At 33.0% G+C, this 23,736-nt stretch overlaps 1 protein-coding gene across 2 annotated transcripts in view; it reads right to left on the minus strand.

Annotated features, from left to right (window-relative positions):
• LOC149898135 (uncharacterized) overlaps positions 1–23,736 on the minus strand; it is a 34,939-nt gene that overhangs the window by 9,004 nt on the left and 2,199 nt on the right. For both annotated transcript variants that reach the window (XM_090115358.1, XM_090115357.1), the window contains exons 2-5: positions 15,755–16,049; positions 10,671–10,873; positions 8,970–9,097; positions 7,314–7,564 (exon numbers count right to left, since the gene is read on the minus strand). In XM_090115358.1, coding sequence (XP_089971484.1) covers positions 7,314–7,564; positions 8,970–9,097; positions 10,671–10,873; positions 15,755–16,014 — 842 coding nt within the window. In that variant the 5' untranslated portion in view covers positions 16,015–16,049. The remainder of the gene's footprint in view (positions 1–7,313; positions 7,565–8,969; positions 9,098–10,670; positions 10,874–15,754; positions 16,050–23,736) is intronic.

The following is a 23,736-nucleotide window of genomic DNA, read 5'->3' on the forward strand; positions in this document are numbered from 1 at the left end:
TCAGACAGCAGTTACTTCGCGAGGCTGCTTGCTGTGTAGATCCGCCTAATGACGTATACTAAAATATAAAAAGATTTTATGATTCATCAGGCAAATACTATTGGACCTGGATAATATATTGACTTCTTAGACTCATGATAACACCTGCTACTATCTAAATACAGTCAAAGTTCCTTATTCGCGCTTCCTTCATTCGCGGTTTCACTATTCGCGGGTGGAAAAAATGCGACCTAATTTCTATATTCGCGGCCCAAAATTCTTTATTCGCGGATCGAATCGGTACATCGGTACATACATATATATTGTATTTACCTAAATAAAAATCAATTGTTATCCTTAAAAAACGCCTGAACTACAACTACGAATTTATAATTTCGACTAAAAAACGAGTAAAAAGTGCTAAGCCATTGCCTAAGCCTGAAGATAATACCTAATTAAATGGTAATTAATAAATATGTATGGTCAAAAACTTCAATAAAACTGATCTCTTTATGTATTTGCTTCCTTATTTCGTCACCTAGGAACGTATCCCCTATAACCCCATACAAATTACCATTCCATATACCTAGGGTTTCTCTATTCGCGGCACATTTACGGAACCTATTGCCCGCGAATAAAGAACTTTTACTGTAATGCCGTCTAATATTGTAATAAATTATAAATATGCAATAAGACCTCGATTATACATAATATTATATGAGACAGATTCACTTTTACGTAACTTTAATACCTATATATTTGGCACAAAAACAGTGAGTTTAGGAAAATCTTATAATTACGAATAGTAAATTTAATTTATCTAGACTTTATTGCTGTAACAATATTATGAAACTGCAAAAATATATATAAATAATAATCACACGAGATTCCTAAAATAGAAAGATAAATAAAGACTAACACACTAGCTCTTCTAATCCGAAGCAATTAGTCAATTAGTGTTTCTAATCTTATCTGTATTTTACTCGATTTAAAAAGTTAGAACACTACAGTAATTAAATAACGTAACGAAGAGGCACAATCGTATAAAATTCTCATCAAATATGACATAATCACTTTCATTCAGAATTTGGTAAATGGGAAAAGAAAGATAACATCAATTATACAAATTATAGTCGAATTTATTAGATACCCATTGTTTTAAACTTTATGGCTGTTTCACACTTGTTGAAATATTTTATGTGACTAGATGATTGATACAAAATATATTACGTAATTGCCAATTATTTTATCTTTATCGTTATGCAAAATAAATTTTAATATTTCATTCATAATAAATCGTAAACCTGCTAGTATCTAATTTATAGCTTTTTCTATTAAAGCACTATCGACATTATTATTCGAAAATAATTTTATTATTATAAGCATTCATAATAATAAAATTAGGCAAGGAAGGAAGGAATACGAAAAAATCAAGAGCTACAGCAAAAGTCATGACAGAAGTCAAATTTCTTTCATCAAAGATACCAAATTCGTCGTCTTACTCCATGACGTGACGGAATTGCCATGACGCGACTTTGAAATTTTACTCTCAACGCGCCTAAAGTTTCACTTGAAAAAACTTTATATATATATACTTAAAGCCTCCTCGAAGTCCGGATAGAAATCATGTTCACAAAACAAACATACGCGGAAGGCTCTCGAAGTAATTACCTTTTTCCTATTGCCTAAGATATATCTGTTGCGTGAACAAATGTATTGTCACTCATTTCTATGATTACATGACAGCTAAATAAATACACACTTAGTGCGTTGACAGCACTTTCTCACGATATTTTTCGTTCTAAGTAAAGTGTATATTTCTTAGATGTTATAACATTTTTAGGGTTCCGTACCTCTAAAAGGAAAAAATCTGTGGAAAAAACGGAACCCTTATAGGATCACTTTGTTGTCCGTCTGTCCGTCCGTCCGTCCGTCCGTCTGTCAAGACCCTTTTTCTCAGGAACGCGTGGAGGTATGAAGCTGAAATTTATATCAATTACTCAGGTCTTCTGTCCCTTGAAGCTGTGAAAAAATCAAACTTCTAAGCCAACGCAATCAAAAGATACAGCCGTTTATGCCGCAAATTTTCGACACTTGCAAGGGAATCAAAACCTACAGGGTGCTTCCCGTGAACTCAGAATCTTGAAATTTGGTACGAAGCAACGTCTTATAGCATAGATAAAGGAAAAATTACGAAAACCATAAGTTTTTAGTTACATCACATAATATATTTTTTTTAATAATTTTAAACTTACTACCCATTTCCTCATAAACGCGTAGAGGTATTAAATTGAAATTCATACCAAATACTCAGGTCTATAATACCTTCAAGCTTGCAGGTTTGTACGGAACCCTCGGTGCGTGAGTCCGACTCGCACTTGGCCGGTTTTTTATATGAAAGTGGGTATAAAGTAATTTCTTCATAAAACCATCAGTAGGTAGGTATATATCAGACAGTATAGTCCTATTTCTACTGTCCGGTCCGTCTGATAATTCATACATGTCTTAAATAAGAAAAATATAATTTTATTACAATTGTCTTATTTATATAGCACAAACGTTTACTTTGAAACTATATAGATGGCGCTTTCTGAAATGTTCCAGATGGTTCCAGATGGTTCCAGATTACGTGAACACCCAATAAAATAAATTGATTGGAAATTTTTAACTTAACTTTTTACATTAATTTTACGTATTGTCACGTATTTTTCAAGTTATATTTGCTTATTTTTAATCATATATTAGAATTTTACTGATATATGTACTTATATAAAAGTCATATAAATTTTTTCACTCCTGCCTAATTTGCGTATTTACAAACTATACATAGCCAGAACGCAACCATAGGAAACTGCTCGTGTATACTTTGTAATGCTGTTTTTAAGTTTGTTATTACAAAATATACACGAAGTTTGCGTACTGATCGTGTATACTTTGTAACACGGATGCTTGCTTCTTCGTTCCAAACTATACACGATCAGTACGCAAAATATAACTAAATATACCTACTACACCACTTACGCTTGAGCGAAATAATAAATAGGCGTAGGCAATCAAAGACTTGTAAAGCTATATCTATCTACTTTTATTCTTCTTGATTGATTCAGTAAAATATGGAATAAAAATATTATTAGGTGAGCTTAGAAAAATAAATAGGTAACAGATATAAGGGTTACCTATGGGTTAGGTTAGGTTCGTGTTTTTTTTAACTACACAAAAATAGCCGTCGCCTCGCAACCGTCTTCTTCTGGACTTATTAGATTCTTACATTTTAGCACTATTGTCAATTGTAAGTCGTGCAGTATAGTCGGGAACGAAGACACAAGCATCCTCGATACCAAAAAAAATACGATCAGTACGCAACATTACATACACAATACACATGCATTTTAATAATAGATTTCAAAACAGCAATACAATAATATAAGCGCGAGCAATGGAAAGACGCCGAACATACACGATTTAGTCCGCATGCGTACTGGCGCTGTATATTTTGGAGCGCTATTCTTACTTACTTCACTACAAAGTATACGCGAGTACTTGCGTACTGCTGTTGTATAGATTGGAAGAACTTTGTGAAAAAGTTATTTCCAAACTATACGTGATTAGTTTCACACCGTTGCGTACTGGCCTTGTATAGTTTGGAAAGACGCGCCTAATTTAGCCCTTTTCCAGTACATGAAACATATCCTTATTTTAATACTAAATAGGCTATAACATGCTGTATGGAAAACGCTCAATTAGTAAGCATTTTCTCTAGAGAAATTCCGTTATTTAATACAATAACAATAAACACTTTACGAGCTTGTGAATAGGAAACATTTGAATGCTAACTGTATTAACCATTGTTGCGAATTGAGGGTTACGTCAAAGCAAGTTAGTATGAGCATATGAGCTTTTAAATGAAGTACTTTAGTGAATTTATTCACAGGTTATTCACAGGTGTATCCTATACATAGATATTATTAAAACTGTTACGATTTTCTTTGAAGAACCTTGGATTCAACTTGTTTTTCTTATGTGTAATTTTTTGAGTTTTTGAAGTGAAAACTTCTTTAGCGGCGTTGGATATAAAATCTTAAACTCGCGTCAGGACTCAGGACACGTGGCCTGATCGAAAAAGCGTAAGACGGATGTTTTTTTTTTTTAGTCCTTATATTCCATGCGTAAGACGGATACCATTCCAAAATATCAAACATGCTGAACGATATTAATCAAGTTTTCACTTCTGCCGGCACTCCCGGAGTGCAACCCGTCTTTTTTTTTATCTACAAACTCTTATTTACATAAAAATATATGTATGGGAATCTTGATAAGTTTAAAAAGCACAAACTGCTAAGTAAGAGATTTGAAAGCGTTATATAAAATCTACATTTATATTTATTATTAATTATTTATGAATATAAACAGACATTGAATGTTTCTGTAAATGTTTAAATTTGAAAATATAATTAACACACAAAGCTTTAAAACTCTAAAATAAATATCTTGTTTTCTGATTTTAGAGCGAAATTAAGTGTTTGTCAGTAAAGAAATGGCCAATAAATAAGAAACGCTATAAATCAAGTGTCGTCCCAAATAACCTATGAATTGCTAATGTTTTCTAAATTACAAAACCGCGAAAGTACTTTTATATATATGAAACCTGCTTATGTTATGTAATATTCGAAATAAGGTGAGTTCACCGCATGAATGAACTGTTTTGTGGAATAATTTAGGTTTTTTGGACTAAAAGGATGTGAGAAAGATCCCACCGATCTTTGAGAATATTTGCCTGGTAGAAGACACAGTGCTAGTAATATTGGTTATATAATACGTAGTAGAAAATAATTAATAAGTTGACCATAATGGTGTTACAAGTAATAACTAACTATGGCACATGAGTAGAAATCTACTCATGTGACTATGGTAAGTAAAAGTCGATCAGTATAACAAACGTAGAATGTATTCACAATATGACCATAGGTATTTTTATAAAATATTCCGAGTGCAAGATATAGTACGGTCTATTTCATAGTAACAAACAGAATCGTTTTGGTAAAACTTTTATAGCCTATGATGAAGGTAAGATTAATTATTAATTAAATAAAATCCGTAGGCCATGTTTTATCTTCCGTTTTAATTAAAGAAAGTGTGTTTGAAGAATTTCATAAAAAAAAACATTAGGTAGGTATTACCGATACATCAATGTAGTGTAAAATTTAATTCAACGAACAAGTTAATCCATATTAAAGTACGGACTGCATTGCGTGATATAAATAACAATTTCTCGTATAAGTGTAAAATAATACTTGCGTACTGTATTTAGTACATGCGTAACGACTACGATACGATCCATTGCTTCCCATTTCTTTTTTAAAATTAATATTGACTTTTCATCGTGTTTTTTGCTTCATAATTGATACTCGATATACATTAATCATAATTGTGAAAGTAATTATGTCTGCTGCTTGTTACGTTTTTCGCGTGGTGAACGGATATGTATAGATTTTGATTTATAGATAGTTAAAAACTTGGCAAAGAATATTTTTGATGCGAAACTTGAAGTCAGAGCAGTGATCTTTATAATGTGGTAAGTAATAGTAGGGGAGCCCAAGAGGGGATTTTGGGATTTACTCGAGCGCGTCAGATTACTATAAGGGACGGTACCTTAGCTATTCATTAGTACCTCTAGTCAATATGAGCAGTTATGGTTGGTGGGTGCGCTCAGGGGCCCCGCTGGAAAATTTGAATAATCCATAATTCCCTAAGGTTGAGCTCGAATCGTCAGATTAGCGAAATGGGGACTTCTTATATTATAATTAACCCCCCCATATATTAATCTGACGCGCTCGAAGTATATTACTTTAATTTTTTACCCTTTCTTCATAGCGATTAAATTGCCACTTAAATCGTCAGATTAACGTATACTTTTTTTCAGTGACGTCCTGGAGCATGCAAAATATCAATATCTAACGCGCTTGAGTATTTCCAAGCCAATTTTTTTCTTTTTTAAATTAAAAAAAAATCAAAAAACCCTTCCCCACCGCTAAAAGTGAAAACATTATAGGACCTTTTTTTATCGCTATGGTCTAATCTACCAATTCTAATAGGTTCCCGTGACGCTCGAGTAAATCCACATTTAGCATCCTGGGCTCCCCTACTATAATGGTCTTTGTAATAATTAAGAGCATTCAAGCCGCGATATGGTTATTTTGTATATTGATTAATTAATATAATATATTAATAGTGGCTCAAATCGCACACCAAATTATTGATTTTGTTTATTGATGTACCTATATTTCTTTTACATATTCGACAATGACAATTCATAATCATTTGACGACGCGGTTGGCGCAGTGGTAAAGTAACTGCCTACTGAGCCGACGGTCCCGGGTTCGATCCCCGGTCAGGGTAAATATTTGTGTGATGAACTCAATTATTTGTTCTTGGGTCTGGGTGTTATTATCTATATATGTATTTATTAAATATTATATTTATCGTCGCCTAGTACCCACAACAAAAGCCTTAATTGAGCTTACTGTGGGACTAGGTCGATTTGTGTAATAATGTCCTATAATATTTATTTATTATTTATTATTATTTATAATATTACGTTGTATATGTATATGTTTTTATATCATAAGTTAATTTATTCATAAGTTATCTCAATTCTCAACCATGTAACAAACTGTATTTCTGTGTATGTCCAATAAATAGTATTAATTCATTCATTCATAATATATCTTCCAACAAACACTACGTTTGTTTTTACTCACACGATAAGTAATATCGTATCGTATCCGTACGATATAAGCGGCTTTAAAGCAAACGCGTGAAAATTTCCCGTTCCTCAATAGATGGTATCATTTACATCCCGCGATCTAGGAAACGAGATCGCGAGACTGTAGATATGAATTTTCACGCCCTACCTAACACTGCATAGTATTTGCTTTATTTGATTGTAGTTAAAAGGTTTTTAATGTTGGAGTTTTTGTTTTGACTTCCTTGTAATGCTAATGTTATATAAATTTGGTGTAATTAATAGAAGTAGGTTGTTTGGTAAATCGTGGTTTACTTTCTAAGATTATTTGTACATACAATCTTCTTATTATGATGTAAGTACTTTGATAAAATGTAAGAATCATCATCCATTTTTTTTTTATTGTTTCTATTTATATAGAATAAACTAAATAAAAATATTCTAAAGTGTACAATGCATAAAATATTATCCAATTGTCTCAGGTGTTATCATGAGTAGCGGTCCAAAAGTATGATAAATACGTAAGATAAGAAAAATAACACAAAAAATCAATAACATTTAGGTAATAAGCATAATTAATTGTATCACTTACCTCGTATCACTCAAATCCAAGGTGGGGTCGCTCCTCTTAATCTGTCCCACACAGGCCAGCACCGCCTTATCGCTCTCCACCCTCGCCGCTAGTGATGCGACGAGGGTCGGTAACTGTCGAAGCGCGGGCTTATCGACAATAGTGAGGAGCGACTTGTTGTCGATAAGGCGCCGCTCGACGTCCGCGTGCGAGAGCGCGAGCAGCCGCTGGTGGGACGAGGATGCAGGCTCTTGGTTGATGGTTATTGGTGACTGGAAGGTATTGAGGTGTTTAAGCTTATCGTGTCGTGTCCTATCTATATCCTATCTGTATATACTAATATTATAAAGAGGAAAGGTTTGTAATTATGTATGTATGTATGTTTGGTTTTCACGCATAAACTACAGGACCGATTTCAAAAATTCTTTCACCATTAGAAAGCTACATCTTCACTGAGCAACATAGGCTATATTGCATTTTCAAAACAATTAGAGATCCTTACCAAAAATGCAATAATGTAACCCAAGGTATAAAAAATTCCTTAATAAAAATTCGGTCATAGCGTGCGCTGTGGAATCTATTCCTTGAAGTACGAGGATGGTTCTTATAAAAAAAACGTAAACATGTAGGTACCACGGGCGAAGTCGGTGCGGACCGCTAGTCGTATTATATAAACGTGACATACCGTGCTATGTTGTGATGTGTGCTGTGCTTTGTTGTGCTATGTATCGTGTTCTAAATGGTATGCTCACAGTATTACAATATTATTTCCTACAGTAAAGAATCGCCTTTGATGTCGCGCGATGCCGCCGCCAGCGTAGGTACTTACGCTGCCACACGAAAATACGCTAGGGTTGCAACAAATGGGAAATAAAACAATTGTGATTAATAATATTATGATGAAATCATTTATTCATATGTACTTACATTCAAAATAATTGCGATTATTGAATCTGATGTAATTATTTGTTCATAAATATATAATTACAGATATTGCACTGCTAAATATTATTTACGTGGACACTTTATTTTTGTATGTTCTTAATTGTATATTATACCATTTAACTAAGTAATGCATTCGCATTGGGATGTACAATCTGATTAGAAAATAATGAGGACAACATATACATAGCTTTGATTTTAATTCAACAGATACAATTAATACAATCTTTCTGAAATATTGTTTCCTTCTGGGATTTCAATGTAGATTTACATCCGTAAACGGAACAGTTTTTGCGCGCCATAATAGAATATGTAAGTACCTATGTATAATAAAATTATTACACAAAAAATACGACTGCGTCGTCCTTTCGCGATAGTTAATGCAAACTCAGCGTGATTGCATTAAGCGGCCCGCGTCGCCCGACCCCCCGCCAGTTCCCCTCCGTTTCTCTGCACAAGTACATTCGTCGCCATACTGTAGGAAATATGGTAATACTGTGGTATGCTGTATTGTGAGCTATGTGCTATACAATGTTATGTATCGAGTCGTATCTAATTGTACTTTGTAACGTGAACTGTGCTCTGCTGGGCTGTGTTCAGTTGTGCTGAGTGCTATATTCATTGTTATGCTGAGCAGTATGTTTGCTATGAGTTATGCTGTGTGTTATGTCGTGTCGTGTCATAATGTCGTGTCGTGACATGTCGTGTCGTAATGATTTGTGTTATCATTCTTACCAGCTCCTCCAGTTTATGCAGCGCCTGTTTGTACACGTCGACATGCCGCTGTAGTTCGTTCTTCATGGCCACGTGCAGAGAAATCAGGGTGCCTGATGAGTCCGCAGTCAAGCCGTGTGTGCCTAACCCTACATAGTATAGAAATATAAATGTTTATTTCAATCAAAAGAAACATAAAGATGAGTTGACTGAAAATTTGATTAATTCAATTTAATTTCAATATTTGATCTAACAAAATATGTTCCTATTGTACCTATTCTTATTATTATTACTTTCTTTTCATTTACGGTGGGTTTACGATTAGATGTCGATATATTAATCTTGGAAATATTGACAACTATTATGTAGGTATTACAAAATACAAAAAGAATTGAAAATATTATTTTTTATTGTTTTCCTTTTAATTCTTCGAGATTTAAGTGCAGTCGTTAAATTCGTCAAATCATTATTGCTTATCCCTTATGTTTTTGCAGAAATATCCAAATTATACAATATAATAATACTGATCCATCTCTGTGGTTCCGTCAAAACCAGAACTAATAAAATTTGATAAACGTTTAGATTATAACCAAATTTCCTGCCAAACATTTCCCTCTCATTAGAATGCGAAGAGATTATCTAAAGGAAATCATGCTTATTACATCCTTGCTCATTCGCATCCTGTTGTTGAGGAAATTGCAAATTAAATACACTTCCACATTCACCATATAATTGTTATCTAACATCTGCTACTGTTATCAATTCTATGACATTGTGAATACTTCTACCTTCTACTGAGCAGTGAGCACTAAAACTATCGTCAATTTGTATGGGAAATTTAAAAGCGCCCCTGTCGTGCGTAAAAGGAACTAATTCTATATGTAATAATGACGTCATACTCTCTTATGACTATACGAATACTGTTAGTACCCGCGCTTCTTTATCTTTCTCTTTTTCAGTTTTTACGAAATATGAACGTATTTAGCCTTCGTTTAAAGTGCAGTTCATTTATTACTATTTGTTTCTCTTGATTGTTAAATAAGATTGAATCTTTACCAATATTCACTATGTAGAAATATCTGGTCAAATCTTCAATGACATTAAACAATAAACGATTATCTATTAAATTCACATCAAAATGCACAATTGTACGAAAAACTTCGGTTTCATAACAAAAAATTCTTTGACTTAAGATTACAATTGCATATGTGAACTAATTATTTTATCATTTGGTAATTCAAGGTGAAGACATTACTTCACAGTTGTTGGTTTTGTTGATTTTACTGTTTCGTGTTTTTAATTGTTTTCCAAAACATTACTGCGATTGTTTATATTAAGTAACAACTTTTGTTTTGAAATACTATTACTTTAATTTTCATAATCTTCTCTCAATTTAATCAAATCTATAGTAATATTATAAAGCTGAAGAGTTTGTTTGTTTGTTTGAACGCGCTAATCTCAGGAACTACTGGTCCGATTTGAAATATTCATTCGGTGTTAGATAGCTCATTTATCGAGGAAGGCTATAGCCTATATATCATCATGCTAAGACCAACAGGAGTGGAGCCACGCGGATGATACCGCGAAGCGCAGCTAGTACCTAATAAGCTAAAAGTAATAATTGACTAGGTATATCTTATTTTTCACAATTATCAAAATTTTCATCAACCTTATATTTTACAGAAATAAACATACTATCAAATACACCATTCCTTTCCTTACCTTGCACAGCAGCATCCAACTGTCGCCGTCTACTATCCACAGTGTCTCTCGCCTCAGGCGAGTACTGTACCAGTGCTGACGCCAGTCGACTGGTTCTGCCTCGGAGGCCAGTGCCTTGCTCCCCTCCGAGCAGACCAACTAGCCTCCAGGCCACTGAGTCGCACTGTAGCTCTGGTCGTGGTGATATTTCTAGGGATATGAGCCTGGAACGAGAAATAGGTGTTGAGAAACATGTTGGAGGTGTAAGTTAATAGGGGATAAGGACGTTATATTAATTAAATGCAATTTTCTGTCTATGATATCAATATAAATGTGTTTCTCAAAACCTTTTTATCGTTGTACTAAAACACTTTGATTTTTCCCTGTTGTCTTTTTTACTAACTAACTAGATAAATTGCTAAAATCTCTGGAATACCTAAACCGACTGTAATATGGTGTATACAAAAATGTAGCATTTTTACAACAGCACCATAATATACACGACATTTCTATGGACTTCCGAATGAACTTCTCAAGGGAACCAAAGCGAGGGCTTGGTCGCTAAAATTAAAAGTTACATAATGCAACTATTCATCACAAGTTCATTTGCTCCCATGCTCACAATAGGATATAAAAAGTTTCATAATTTAGCGTTTTAGTTTCATTATCGCTCTTGGAAAATGTGTGAACTCCGATACAATTGTCGCGTTACCTTTGTTTTAGATGCGCAGATTTTTTATTAGATACCGTTGTGGTATTCAAATGATACATGATGTTCATGGTGTGCGAACATCGGTTGCTTTTTATCTTTTTAATCTTTACTTATGTTATTACAAAATACAAATACTTGATTTATGTTTACATGTTGTTGAATTACCATTGAGGCAACCCTAAGATCTTCTAACGGGTTGCCAAGCTATGTACGACGTACGTTATTTTTATCATCACTTAAAAATTGAAGCTAAATGATTCATCAATATTAAAAATGTCTGATATGTTATTAAGAATATTGCAGATTATATAACACAGTACTTGTCACGAATAAAACATCAAAGAAATTAAAGATGCCGGAAGATACAAGTTAAAGTATAGGCTATAATTTAACAAACATGATACATTGCATTTTATTGCCAAAACATTCACCAAATAATGATTTACGTGGTAAAAGTATTACGTATACAAAAACAGGTTTTGGACAAACCGGGCGAAGTTTTGAGTCAAGTGGCCCAACCCACTGATAGTTGTCGTAAAAGTAAAACTTTTTTATTGACATGTCATAATGCAATCGAGAAAGTTCGTCTTCTATTTCATTTTGCCTACCGTATGTCGTAATTGTCAATAATAAAATATATTACCTAACAGTCTATACAACTATACAAACATAACATGTCAATTTAAATGTCAAAATATCAAATTTAAACTTTTACCGATTTGAAAGTCACGTGTAAACATTTAAATACGTGGGCATGTTCATATTGCACGCCTCATAAGCGAAGCGTTGAGGTGGGTACTACTGTCACTTCGCGCAAAACATCTGATTTTTCAAACTTAAAATGTCTTTATGTATCATACATTGCACTTGTAAGATAATACATACACACACATATTAAGAAAAAACACTATTTTTAACGTTCATGATATTTTTGATGTCATTTTTGTTATTTAAACTAGTTAAAAAACAGTTTAAAAAAGTTCTGTCTTGGACGTCCGTGTGTCTGTATGTGCGGATCCTTTTTCTTGTTAACACGATAGCGACCGAAATACTTTACTAATCGAGTCTTTTTTTTTCTCTTACGCTTGAGTATGCTCAGGAATAGAACCCTTTCATTTTTCAGGGTCTGATTCGATGTGGTTTAATTGTTATTAAATAAACAAAAATAATAATTAATAAATATTTATTTAAAAAAAAATTATGAGGCGTGCACTTTTGGATTTTCCAAATTATTTTTTAATTTCTATCTGTTTGTTCCAACTAATTCCCTTAACTATCGGAACGATATAGGGAACTTTCTCTAGCTAAACTTTGACAACAACAACGTAAACAATAACTAAATTCGGCACAGCTATACATAAATGATACGGCCAGTCAGAAGTTCAAAAAGACGAACTAGTACAAGAATAAACACCGTCAATATCAATACATACTATAAAAATAGAATCAAAACTTGTTATAAGAAAGTTCTTCTTTATACTTCAGTGACAAAAAATCATATATATTATTATTCATAAACTTTGAACTTTGCCCCTAACAATACTTTCTTACATAACTATGCATTTGAATTAGATAAGTTGCTTCCGACGAAATTATACAACTTTCCTATTGTTACACTCAGAAATGCGGGAACATTTTTAATTTAGTGCGTACGGTATAAAATTATAGTTATTTTGTGATTATAAACTAATTTATGTCGTTCGTGATAGTACAGATAATATTATACTACACTAATGATAGTTAACTTTCATACTTAATTTTAATTTCAATAATGCTGTTTCCCATATACATACCTATTAAAAAAACTATGAACTAGCCTTTAGATCCGGGTCTACTCTTGTTAATTCAGGAAAAAGGTTATTGTATTTTTTTCTTTATTGAAACGAAATATCTAATTTTGCCGATCAAATAAATAAATGATTGATTTTCAAAGAGACTATAAAATACCGTCTTATTAAGTCTTGTTTTTTAAGGCATAAAATGATTAAAAAGAGAATTTATTTGATAGCGATTACATGAGTGACCTACTAAATGTGAAATGTATTTTAATACCTGGTTTTACAAGTTTAATTCTAATTAAAAACAAACTAGATTGAAGCGTGAAATCTACATCCATACTATAATATTATAAATGCGAAAGTAACTCTGTCTGTCTGTCTGTCTGTTACTCAATCACGCCTAAACTACTGAACCAATTTGCATGAAATTTGGTATGGAGATATTTTGATACCCGAGAAAGGACATAGGCTACCTTTTATTGCGAAATATGTACCACGGGCGAAGCCGGGGCGGACCTCTAGTATAAATATAAATTAATAATTAAAAAATATTTTAAACTAGTTTTCAGTCTAAAACTTTCATTGTCTTAACTTTATTTACTTACCTACCAAACTTTCAAGAACTGTTTCTATTAAAATTGCGCAACAAAATCCGTTCCTATTTCTAAAGATCTAATCACCATACGCAAGGACAAACCGACAACTGGGAATGACTCTTTTATATAGAGAAGCACAAAAAACAGTTTTTTCTACACCTATTTTTGGAAAGACGGTAAATAGAGCTCTTAGAAATGTGTAAATTCACAAGGCGCAAGAACAGTTGTAGTACCTGACAATATTAAATGGAATACTTCCTAAAAACACAATTTTTATTACCAACAAGAAACATTATTTGCCTCTATAAAATGTAAAAAAGCCTTTAAGTGTTTCTTTTGTCAATTTTTGTCGAGGCTGCTTTTTCTTTACAGCTAGGTATTGATGGTACCAACGTACAATACATTTTTCGTATTTTATGAACGTTTTATAATACTATTATTATTCTATAGATAAAAGCATATTAGTTAACTAGGTACGTATGTGTTAATGCGGCGGCTTCACTCGTGTATTGCCGAGATAAAAAAGATTTTTTAAGAAAGACTCCGATTCTTATCTACTAGCAGGCACATTACTGCCAAGTCAAGTAGTTTTAGTAGAAAAGAGCAATTAAATCTTCAAATCCAAACAAATTTTAAGTGAAATATCATTAGTAAGTACTAATGATATTTCACTTGGAGATTATTTATTGGAGATTACAATTATACTTGTAATCTCCAAAAAAACGTCTAACCTTCACGAACTTAACGATGCATAACAATGATTTACTTTCGACCTCAAATTAATTTAATTTTAAGTTTATAATATCAAATAAAATTTCAAATATTAGTATAGTAAAAAATAATTATTTTTTTTGCCCAAAATCTAGAAAATTCTACGATAAACTTAGTAAGTATTATAAATATACGTAATAATAAATACTAGAAAAATAACCTAATCATAATAAATTTAAACCGCCAACAGACTTTAAATAATAACGCTGTTAATTTTATTCAAACTTGTTAAAATGTTAAATTGAGTTAAATCAACTCCGTTTTAGAAATCTTTTAATAATACTAGAGCCAAATCAAACATAAAAAAATATAATTATGCAATTGTAATATCATATTTGCATATTTGCATTGTGTTAAGCTATTGCATAGCTTCTATCGCGGGCCTTGAGGGCGCGACCGTATGTAAAAATTCCGTACCGTAACGAAAAAACCTAACACCGGCGCGGGGGGATGTCCCAACCGGCACAGCGATGCGATGTTATGCAATAGCTCTACCACGGCAGTCCTCGAGTGCCACACGTATTTTTTTTTTTATAAATTTTGACAAGCAAAAGCAAAACATATTGTATTGGCTACCATACGCTTCACTTCCGACCGATACTAGGTATATAGGTAGGATACATAGGTTCCTCATAAATATTTTACTAGGCTAAGGCTTGTGCATAATTTACATCTATTTAACATACTGTCCGTGTGTTTATACGCGATTCAAATGAGTCAGATTTTACTCGAGTCAATATTATAATGTTATATTTATTAACGATATTATCAATTGTGAATATTGGTGTCAGGTAGTGTAAAGTAAAATTTTTGCGCTGTTTATGAAAATTAACCTTAAATGTATAATATTCTATAAATATTGAAACAAAATTTATAATTCGTACGGGTTTATCCCATCTCCCAGAGGCTACCTTTACAAAGTTGTTATAGTAGGTATTACATAACAGACGTGAGACGTAGATGACAAAGTCGTAAAATGTAGACGATTATTATCTGGCCAAATTGAGTTGCCCACATCATGAAATGCGAACATTTCATGAACTCGAGCATTTTATGAAGTGAGCAAATCTACGATAGAGCCACGAAAGTTATAAGGAGATCTATTCTTACAATATACATGTTTTGTAAAAATATAAAACTTAGTTAGTTATATTTGGAAATAATAGAATTTATGACCAAAGATGCGACGCAGTATGGTTAGAAAATGTTTTTCTTTTTTAAATCTATTAAGCAAATTATAACACTCACCTATTTAGAAGAGTTTCAATAAGATGCGCTGAATGTGGCAAAGCTTCTATTAACAAATCAATCGGTAATTCAGAAGCTACACTTTGCAATACTCCCGGGCCGAGTCTCGACAAGATGGCAGCCGCTTCCCGGAACTGCCGGCCTTCAGCCAATAGCAGCACTCGACGGAGCGCTAGACGGGGAGAGGTGTATGTGTTCTTCTCTCTTTCCCTCTCCCGTCGAATTCTCTCGCGACTTTCGTTCATGCTGATCGAGTTCATGTTCTAGCCCATTATTTGAAATTAGTTGCGGGTACCTGCAAAAAACGAGGAGGAGTTGAAACATCGAGATGTGTAAATTACTGTTATAAGGTAAGATTTTTTTTCCATATAATATGTATTATGTTGATGAATTTTTAAACGTAACCTTCATACATCTATGTACAAAATGGAAATAGGTTACCATCATAATTCATAACAGTCGATCTTCAAAAAGAGCACACTAACGCACACACGATCAGCCGTCAAAGTAAGATTGCCAGATTCAACCACAGATAATAATATAATACACATTCAACTGTCGTGAATGAAAAGTGACAAAGAAGAGATTGAAGTAAATTGTGACTAAACACAGCTAAACACATTTCAATGCCCTACTTTGAAAGCACTAATAGTAATAACCTATCTACACCATTTTACTTATTAAAAGTCAATTTTTCTATTAAACTAATTAAAACTAATCAGCCATATACGTTGAATCTCAAGTGAATACTTTGCAGCACAATGATCTTGACAAAAACTGAACAGTTACCACCGTTAGGCTCCCATGCCACACTTATGGATAGCGGATTCTTATAATTCGAGTCATCATGATAAGTTTTAACATTGGTTTTTTCAATTGTAATTTTATAAAGTCTCAAAAAGGCGTGAGAGTTGGTGATAAGATGCTGCACTATAATTATGACCTAACAAGCTCAACAACCAATTTTTGGTTACAGATTAGCAAATATTTATTAAATTAAAATACTTTTATCGCCTTCGTGTTGATGATGTATTGTAAAAATCATGATCTGTGTCTATTATTAATTTATATTTATATCAATGTTATTTTAATAATCTAAATTGTCTAATAATAATCTAATTTGTTCAAAAGTATCAATATAAACTTCTACATCTGAAGTAAACAGTTAATTTAAAAAATGAACATTAACAACGTTATATCAATTAAACCAGCTCATTTTCAACAATCGTATTGAGATCATAAAACTCATAAAAATTTTGCTTAGCCCAATTGTAATAACCGCTAAGTAAACTCGGACATTTTAAGAGGTTTGGTTTTAAAAATACTTGTATGGCGGTTTATACCGTTTGCTAATGCTTGCATAATTTTTATATTATTTATGAAATTCTTAAGTACTAATTATTAATAAACATAAACGAATACTGATTTTGTTAATGATAATATAATTGTTAGCAATGAAAAGTTGAGGGTAGATGTTCAAACTTGTAAGTGATCGAAGACCATAGATATGGTAAGTGATATAAAAATAATTTAATTTATTTAAATGTTAAGTATAAATATTTAATAAACATAATATATGGCTAGGTAATTTTATTTTGCTTATAAATAATTATGTATCTACTTTTGGAGACATAGTACCCTAGAAGTCAGTTATGAAATTTATGGTCGGAACTGGGAGAAAGCTAGCGTGTTGTAAAATTAAAATTTGTACTTCGTGTACATGGACGTATAAAAAAAGACGGACGCCGTATTACGAACAAACAACGTGAAGCCACCATAGTAAGCTAGCGATCGTGTAAAGACAATAAACACGCACACACTCTCACCATAGTAAGCTAGTCGGCCGCCATTACGTCGAGAACTACCGACTGATTAACTGCGTCACTGTTTCACAAAAAATATTTAAAATGCCGTCTTGCGTGGTTAAATGGTGTCGCAACAGTACAATTTTAAATAACAAAACACAAGGGATTACATTCCACAGGGAAGCAAGTTATTTCTTTTATGTTTTAATGACAAAATTATTACGGCAAAATTTATAGAAAAAAATACAGCCGCCATTGTCATCAACACAGCTGTTGCCATGGCAACATGGCACACACACATGGATGTTTCGCCGCCATTACTAGGCTTCACTCAATGTTTAGGCGATATACCGTCCGTCTTTTTTTATACGTCCATGTTCGTGTAATACACTTTTTATCATTTTTAATTATCACATTTGATACACTTTACTTTCTATTGTCCAATCTATAACATTATTTTTCAAAACTAGTGATAAAATTTAATTAGGTTGGTTCTTAATTGGAATACAAACCCTTAAAAGTATAATATCACACACAGTTCACAGCATTTATTAAACATATTAATATAATAATAAGAGTTTTTATCATAAATTGCATAAAATATTTAGATATCCACGCGATCATTTACAAATTAATAAAACAAATATCATATCAGAAATCACATCAAAACTAGAATTAAAGGCTACTTAGTAACGTTTTTACTTGTTTTAACTTTGTAACTATTACCATAGACTTTTTCTTCTTCTATAAATTTCCCGCCATTTTCCGAGGATCCACAGATAAATAATTTTAATTTTAAAGATTTTCATATTTTATAAACCATGCACTGCCCATTTAAAAACAACATCTCAGATTAAAAATATATACCTACTGTGGCATTAACGTTGGTTCGTCTTATTTAATGCATTTTTAATTTGACGCATTCCAATTGAAACATAATTTTCATAACGGTAATTTCTTTCTATTATAATAACGACTTTGTTGTGTGTTGTATAATAACAGTTTAGCGTTCGACAAAGAACACAGCTTGGCTTTTGAAAGAAAAATAAACCGTAAAACAGATTTATGTAAGAACTAGCTTTCCGCCCGCGGCTTCGCCCGCTTTGTCTAAAACATAATAAATTATATACTAAAACCTTCCTCTTGAATCACTCGCATCAAAATCCGTTGCGTAGTTTTAAAGATTTAAGCATACATAGGGACATAGGGACAGAGAAAGCGACTTTGTTTTATACATACTATGTAGTGATGCGAATAATTTTTCCGATACCGAAGCATTTTTTGGACATTTTACGAATAAAGTTGTAAAGAACTATACCGTCTTGATCATACAAGTTTGTGTCTTATCAAATTCAGAACATTATTTTCATCATAACTACTCAGATAAAGCTATATATATATATATAAGCTATTAACTAGACTCATATGACTAAATATATGATAGCTAAGAAACTCGACTTGACCGACGAGTTTGCTCGTGCAAATTTCACTTCTCTCTCGGTATATCTGGAAGTATAGAAATTTGAGATCATCTGAATATTATACTTGTACTGTTAGATTTTTAGATTGACCTTATTCTGCATCAAATCATTACATCTGTGAATTATTAAGCTATTGCATAGCTTCTATCGCGGGCCTTGAGCATGGGGACCGAATCCAGAAATTCCGTAACGGAAAAACCTCACGCTCGCCATTCCGACGGGTGCGGAGGTGTGGCTTGAAGGCATAGCATGCAATAGCTTTACCGCGGCAATTCCCGAGTGTTATGTTCTACGTTCTATAAGGTACTTGGCTCTCACATTTCTGTTAAAAGCGCTAGTTATTCCTGCAATAAGTTTATTTGAATCCTATTTACTAAGCGTTGTTTCATATTATAGAAGATATATGGTTACTATTTACGAAGATGTCGAACAGTGCAACTAAAGCAGTAACTATGTGGATTGTGGGTATGTATGGATAAGAAAATATTTCTTCTTTAGACAAAAACCTCCGGCGGTCCGGCTGATTAAAATGCATATGGCTTAAAACTGTGCTTAAAACAATATAATTAACCCAAAACTAGTAGAATAATCAACGGCGCTAATAATATATTTTCCATGGACTACAAAGATAATGTTTAAGTGTGTGAAATAGGAACAGTTTTTTTAATGAGTAATAAATAATAATTAACTAAGTTATTGTATTCACTTTTGTGCTTATTAAGGGCTGATTTTTCAATGCTTGGATAAAACTTATTCGTCGAATAATGTCAAAAAGTACCATTTTAAAAACGTATTCTAATTGCCCGTATTTGACAGTTTACGTGACATTTTAATATTATCGTGTAATACTTTATTGGACGGATAAGTTTTATCCAAGCATTGACAAATCGGCCCTAAGTCAATCAGAACGACAGAGTAGAGTACTTTTGAAATAACTTAATACTGATATTATGATACGTACTTATAGGCTATAAACCTTTCGCCCATTTTGGCCCACCATGGCCCATTTTCGACTATAAGTTATAGCCGAAAATGTGCCATCAGCGGAAATAATTCGTGTAGTTTGAAAATCGCTGATTATTCCTTGATGTTTCCATATGATCATATCGAAAGTCCTATAGCGTTTCGAGTGAGCTAAGGGTGTAGGGGGAGTTCAAAGGACCCTTTTTTAGGGTTCCGTAGCCAAAATGGCAAAAACGGAACCCTTATAGTTTCGTCATGTCCGTCTGTCCGTCTGTCCGTCTGTCCGTCTGTCACAGCCGATTTACTCGGAAACTATAAGTACTACAGTGATGAAATTTGATGGGAATATGTGTTGTATGAACCGCTACAAAAATATGACACTAAATAGTAAAAAAAAGAATTGGGGGTGGGGCCCCCCATACATGTAACTGAGGGATGAAATTTTTTTTTTCGATGTACATACCCGTGTGGGGTATCAATGGAAAGGTCTTTTAAAATGATATAAAGTTTTCTAAAAAACATTTTTCTTAAAGTGAACGGTTTTTGAGATATCAGCTCTCAAAGTCGTAAAAAGTATGTCCCCCCCCCTCTATTTTTATAACTACGGGGTATAAAATTCTAAAAAAAATAGAGGTGATGCATGCTAATTAACTCTTTCAACGATTTTTGGTTTGATCAAAGTATCTCTTATAGTTTTTGAGATAGGTTGATTTAACTGTAATTTATTATATTTGCTGCTACGGAACCCTTTGTGCGCGAGCCCGACTCGCACTTGGCCGGTTTTATTGATTTTGCTAATAAGTCTAAAACCTGCACAGTTAAAGTTAAAGTTACATACCTATAGGAAATATTCTACATAAAATTTCCGAAATTATGTTCTTTTATTTTTTTCGTACGGTCGTTACTTCAGGAATTAGTTGTTTTTGATTTTATAGATTGAATCAAGATTGAATCTTTAGACATCATAGAATTGCGGATAACCTAAAGAGTTTCAAGCTTACAAAGGGTTGTTTATTGACCCGCTGTAAAAGCTAAGTAAGTCAATAAAACTTTGAGAATCTCTTAAACCGAAGAATACCTACTTTTCGTTGTAAATGTCTTTATTAAGTGAAATTATCTGAAAGAAAGAAAGAAAGATCATTTATTTGACTCCACAATAATAACAAACACAATTGACACAGAATACAATACTTAATTAAAATTAAATTACTTATCTAATATAATAAATAAAGTAGGGACACAGTACTAACTTTTAATACAAAAAATGTATCGAACCAACATAGCAGGTATATCTAAAAGCTCTCTAAAACTCGATGTATCAAATGAGAGATTAAATGAGAATTTATCTGATTGATACGTAATCTATCATAAGTTTCATCTTTAAAGAAATACATTATTCCCAGACCTTTCACATAGTCTAGCTTAATGCTAAGCGAAACGAGAATATCGTTTAATCCACAGATCACAGAAACTAAAGGTTTAATCTATAATCTATAATATAATATTATAAATGCAAAAGTAACTCTGTCTGTCTGTCTGTTACTCAATCACGCCTAAACTACTGAACCAATTTGCATGAAATTTGGTATGGAGATATTTTGATGCCCGAGAAAGGACATAGGCTACTTTTTATTGCGAAATATGTACCACCGGCGAAGCCGGGGCGGACCGCTAGTTTTATTTTATTTTATTTTATTTATTTAATCATTTATTGTACCACACCATTTAATATGACAATGTACAGTATAATATGTCTGTTTGGATGCGAAGTACAAAAGGTGACCTTATCGCTTAAAAGCGATTTCTTCCAGGCCACCTAAGGTAGAGGATAGATATATAATACATATAATTAATGGAACGCGGGTGGCTGAAAAAGTAAAAGAGAAAAGAAAAATATATATATATATATATATATATATATATATATATATATATATTATTATGAGATAAAAATAAAATAGGAAGTAATATAATATATTACATATTATTATTATGTTATAGAGAAACCTGTATTACTTAATCATAATAGAATACAATAAAGTAACTATAATATAAATAAATAAAATATTTAATAAAATATATAATAAATAAATAAAGTTATATACTTTATTTACTTAATATAAATAAATAAAATAAATAGTTACAGTTAATATCCAGGAAATGCTATATTTAAAAAATGCTGGTGTAAAAGATTTTTAAAGGACTTAAGAGAGGAAGCCCGTCTTACAGCTAATGGCAACGAATTCCAAAGTCTGACAGCGGTTACAGCAAAGGAATTTCCGAAGTAATTAGTTTGGTGGGAAGGAAAACTAAGGATTAGGTTATCAACAGAGCGAAGGGAGTAACTATCAGAATCAAGGAATTTGAACTGGGATTTTAAATAGGAAGGATATTTGGGATCGAAAAGGATAGAAAAAAGAAGCTTCAACGTATTTGCATTCCGGCGAAGTCTTATAGGAAGCCACTTGAGTTTTTTTCGAAATTGGGAAACGTGGTCGTATTTACGAAGACCGTAAACAAAACGTACGCAGAAATTTTGGAGACGCTCAAGTGTATCTAATTGGTCTTCATTTAGATCAGTGGTACAAGCGTCAGCATAATCAAGGAGTGGGAGAAGAAGGGACTTAGCTAGCATAATTTTGGTGGAAATCGGTAAGAAATAACGTAAACGACGCAAAGAACTAAAAGCAGCGTAAAGTTTTCGGCTAGTTTCTTTCAGGTGATATGACCAAGACAAATTTGAGTCAAGAAGTATCCCCAGGTTCTTAACGTTATCTCTATATTCAATTATTGTGCCGCCAATATATACTTTAGGGAGGTATTCCCAGTCAATGCGCGATATAAAATAAGAGCTACCAATAATTATTACCTAACTTTTAGCAGGATTGATATTTAGGCCAAAACTATGGCTCCAATCCGAAATTTTTTGCAAATCGGTATTAGTAGTTTTGATAGCATCAGGTAAATTCTCAAGGGATGACTGGGTATATATCTGGAGATCGTCGGCATACATGTGATAGAGAGAAGACAAATTTTTTGTTATAGAATTAATGAATACAGAAAAAAGAAGGGGGGACAAAACGCCACCTTGCGGGACACCGGAAGTAACGGCACACCAGGAAGATTTCTTCTCCTCCAGTAAAATATGTTGCCGGCGTCCATGCAAGTAACTTTGAAACCAATCAACTACTGTAGGAGATACGTTAAGAGAATGAAGCAGTTGTAGTAGTATGTCAAAATCGACGGTGTTGAAGGCGTTACTGAAATCTAGGAGAGTAAGAACAGTCAACTGCTTCTTGTCCATTCCGTTCCGTATATCATCCGTGACTTTAACGAGTGCGGTAGTCGTACTATGACCTGGACGGAAACCGGATTGCATGGGACTGAGGATATTATTGGTGTAAAGGAAGGAACAAAACTGTTGATGAATGAGGCGTTCAAGGACTTTGGAAAGGAAAGGCAGAATGGAGATAGGGCGAAAATCTGAATAAATACTAGGATTAGTTTTTTTGGGAAGTGGAATAATTTTAGCGTCTTTCCAGACATCAGGAAATTTACTGGAGGCAATGGAGACGTTAAAAATATGGGTTATGACGGGGGCAATTATATCTAGGATAGGGACAATCATATTACGACTAACCAAGTCACAACCGATGGCATTGGACGAAATGGACAAAATATTCTTTTTAACGTCACTAGCAGTAAATCGATTAAAAAAGAACGGTGGATAAGT

Source organism: Colias eurytheme, chromosome 23 (assembly GCF_061535395.1).
Source record: "Colias eurytheme isolate Ceu_HAF_F1 chromosome 23, ilColEury1 Martin Lab GWU primary, whole genome shotgun sequence".
Classification (NCBI taxonomy): domain Eukaryota; kingdom Metazoa; phylum Arthropoda; class Insecta; order Lepidoptera; family Pieridae; genus Colias; species Colias eurytheme.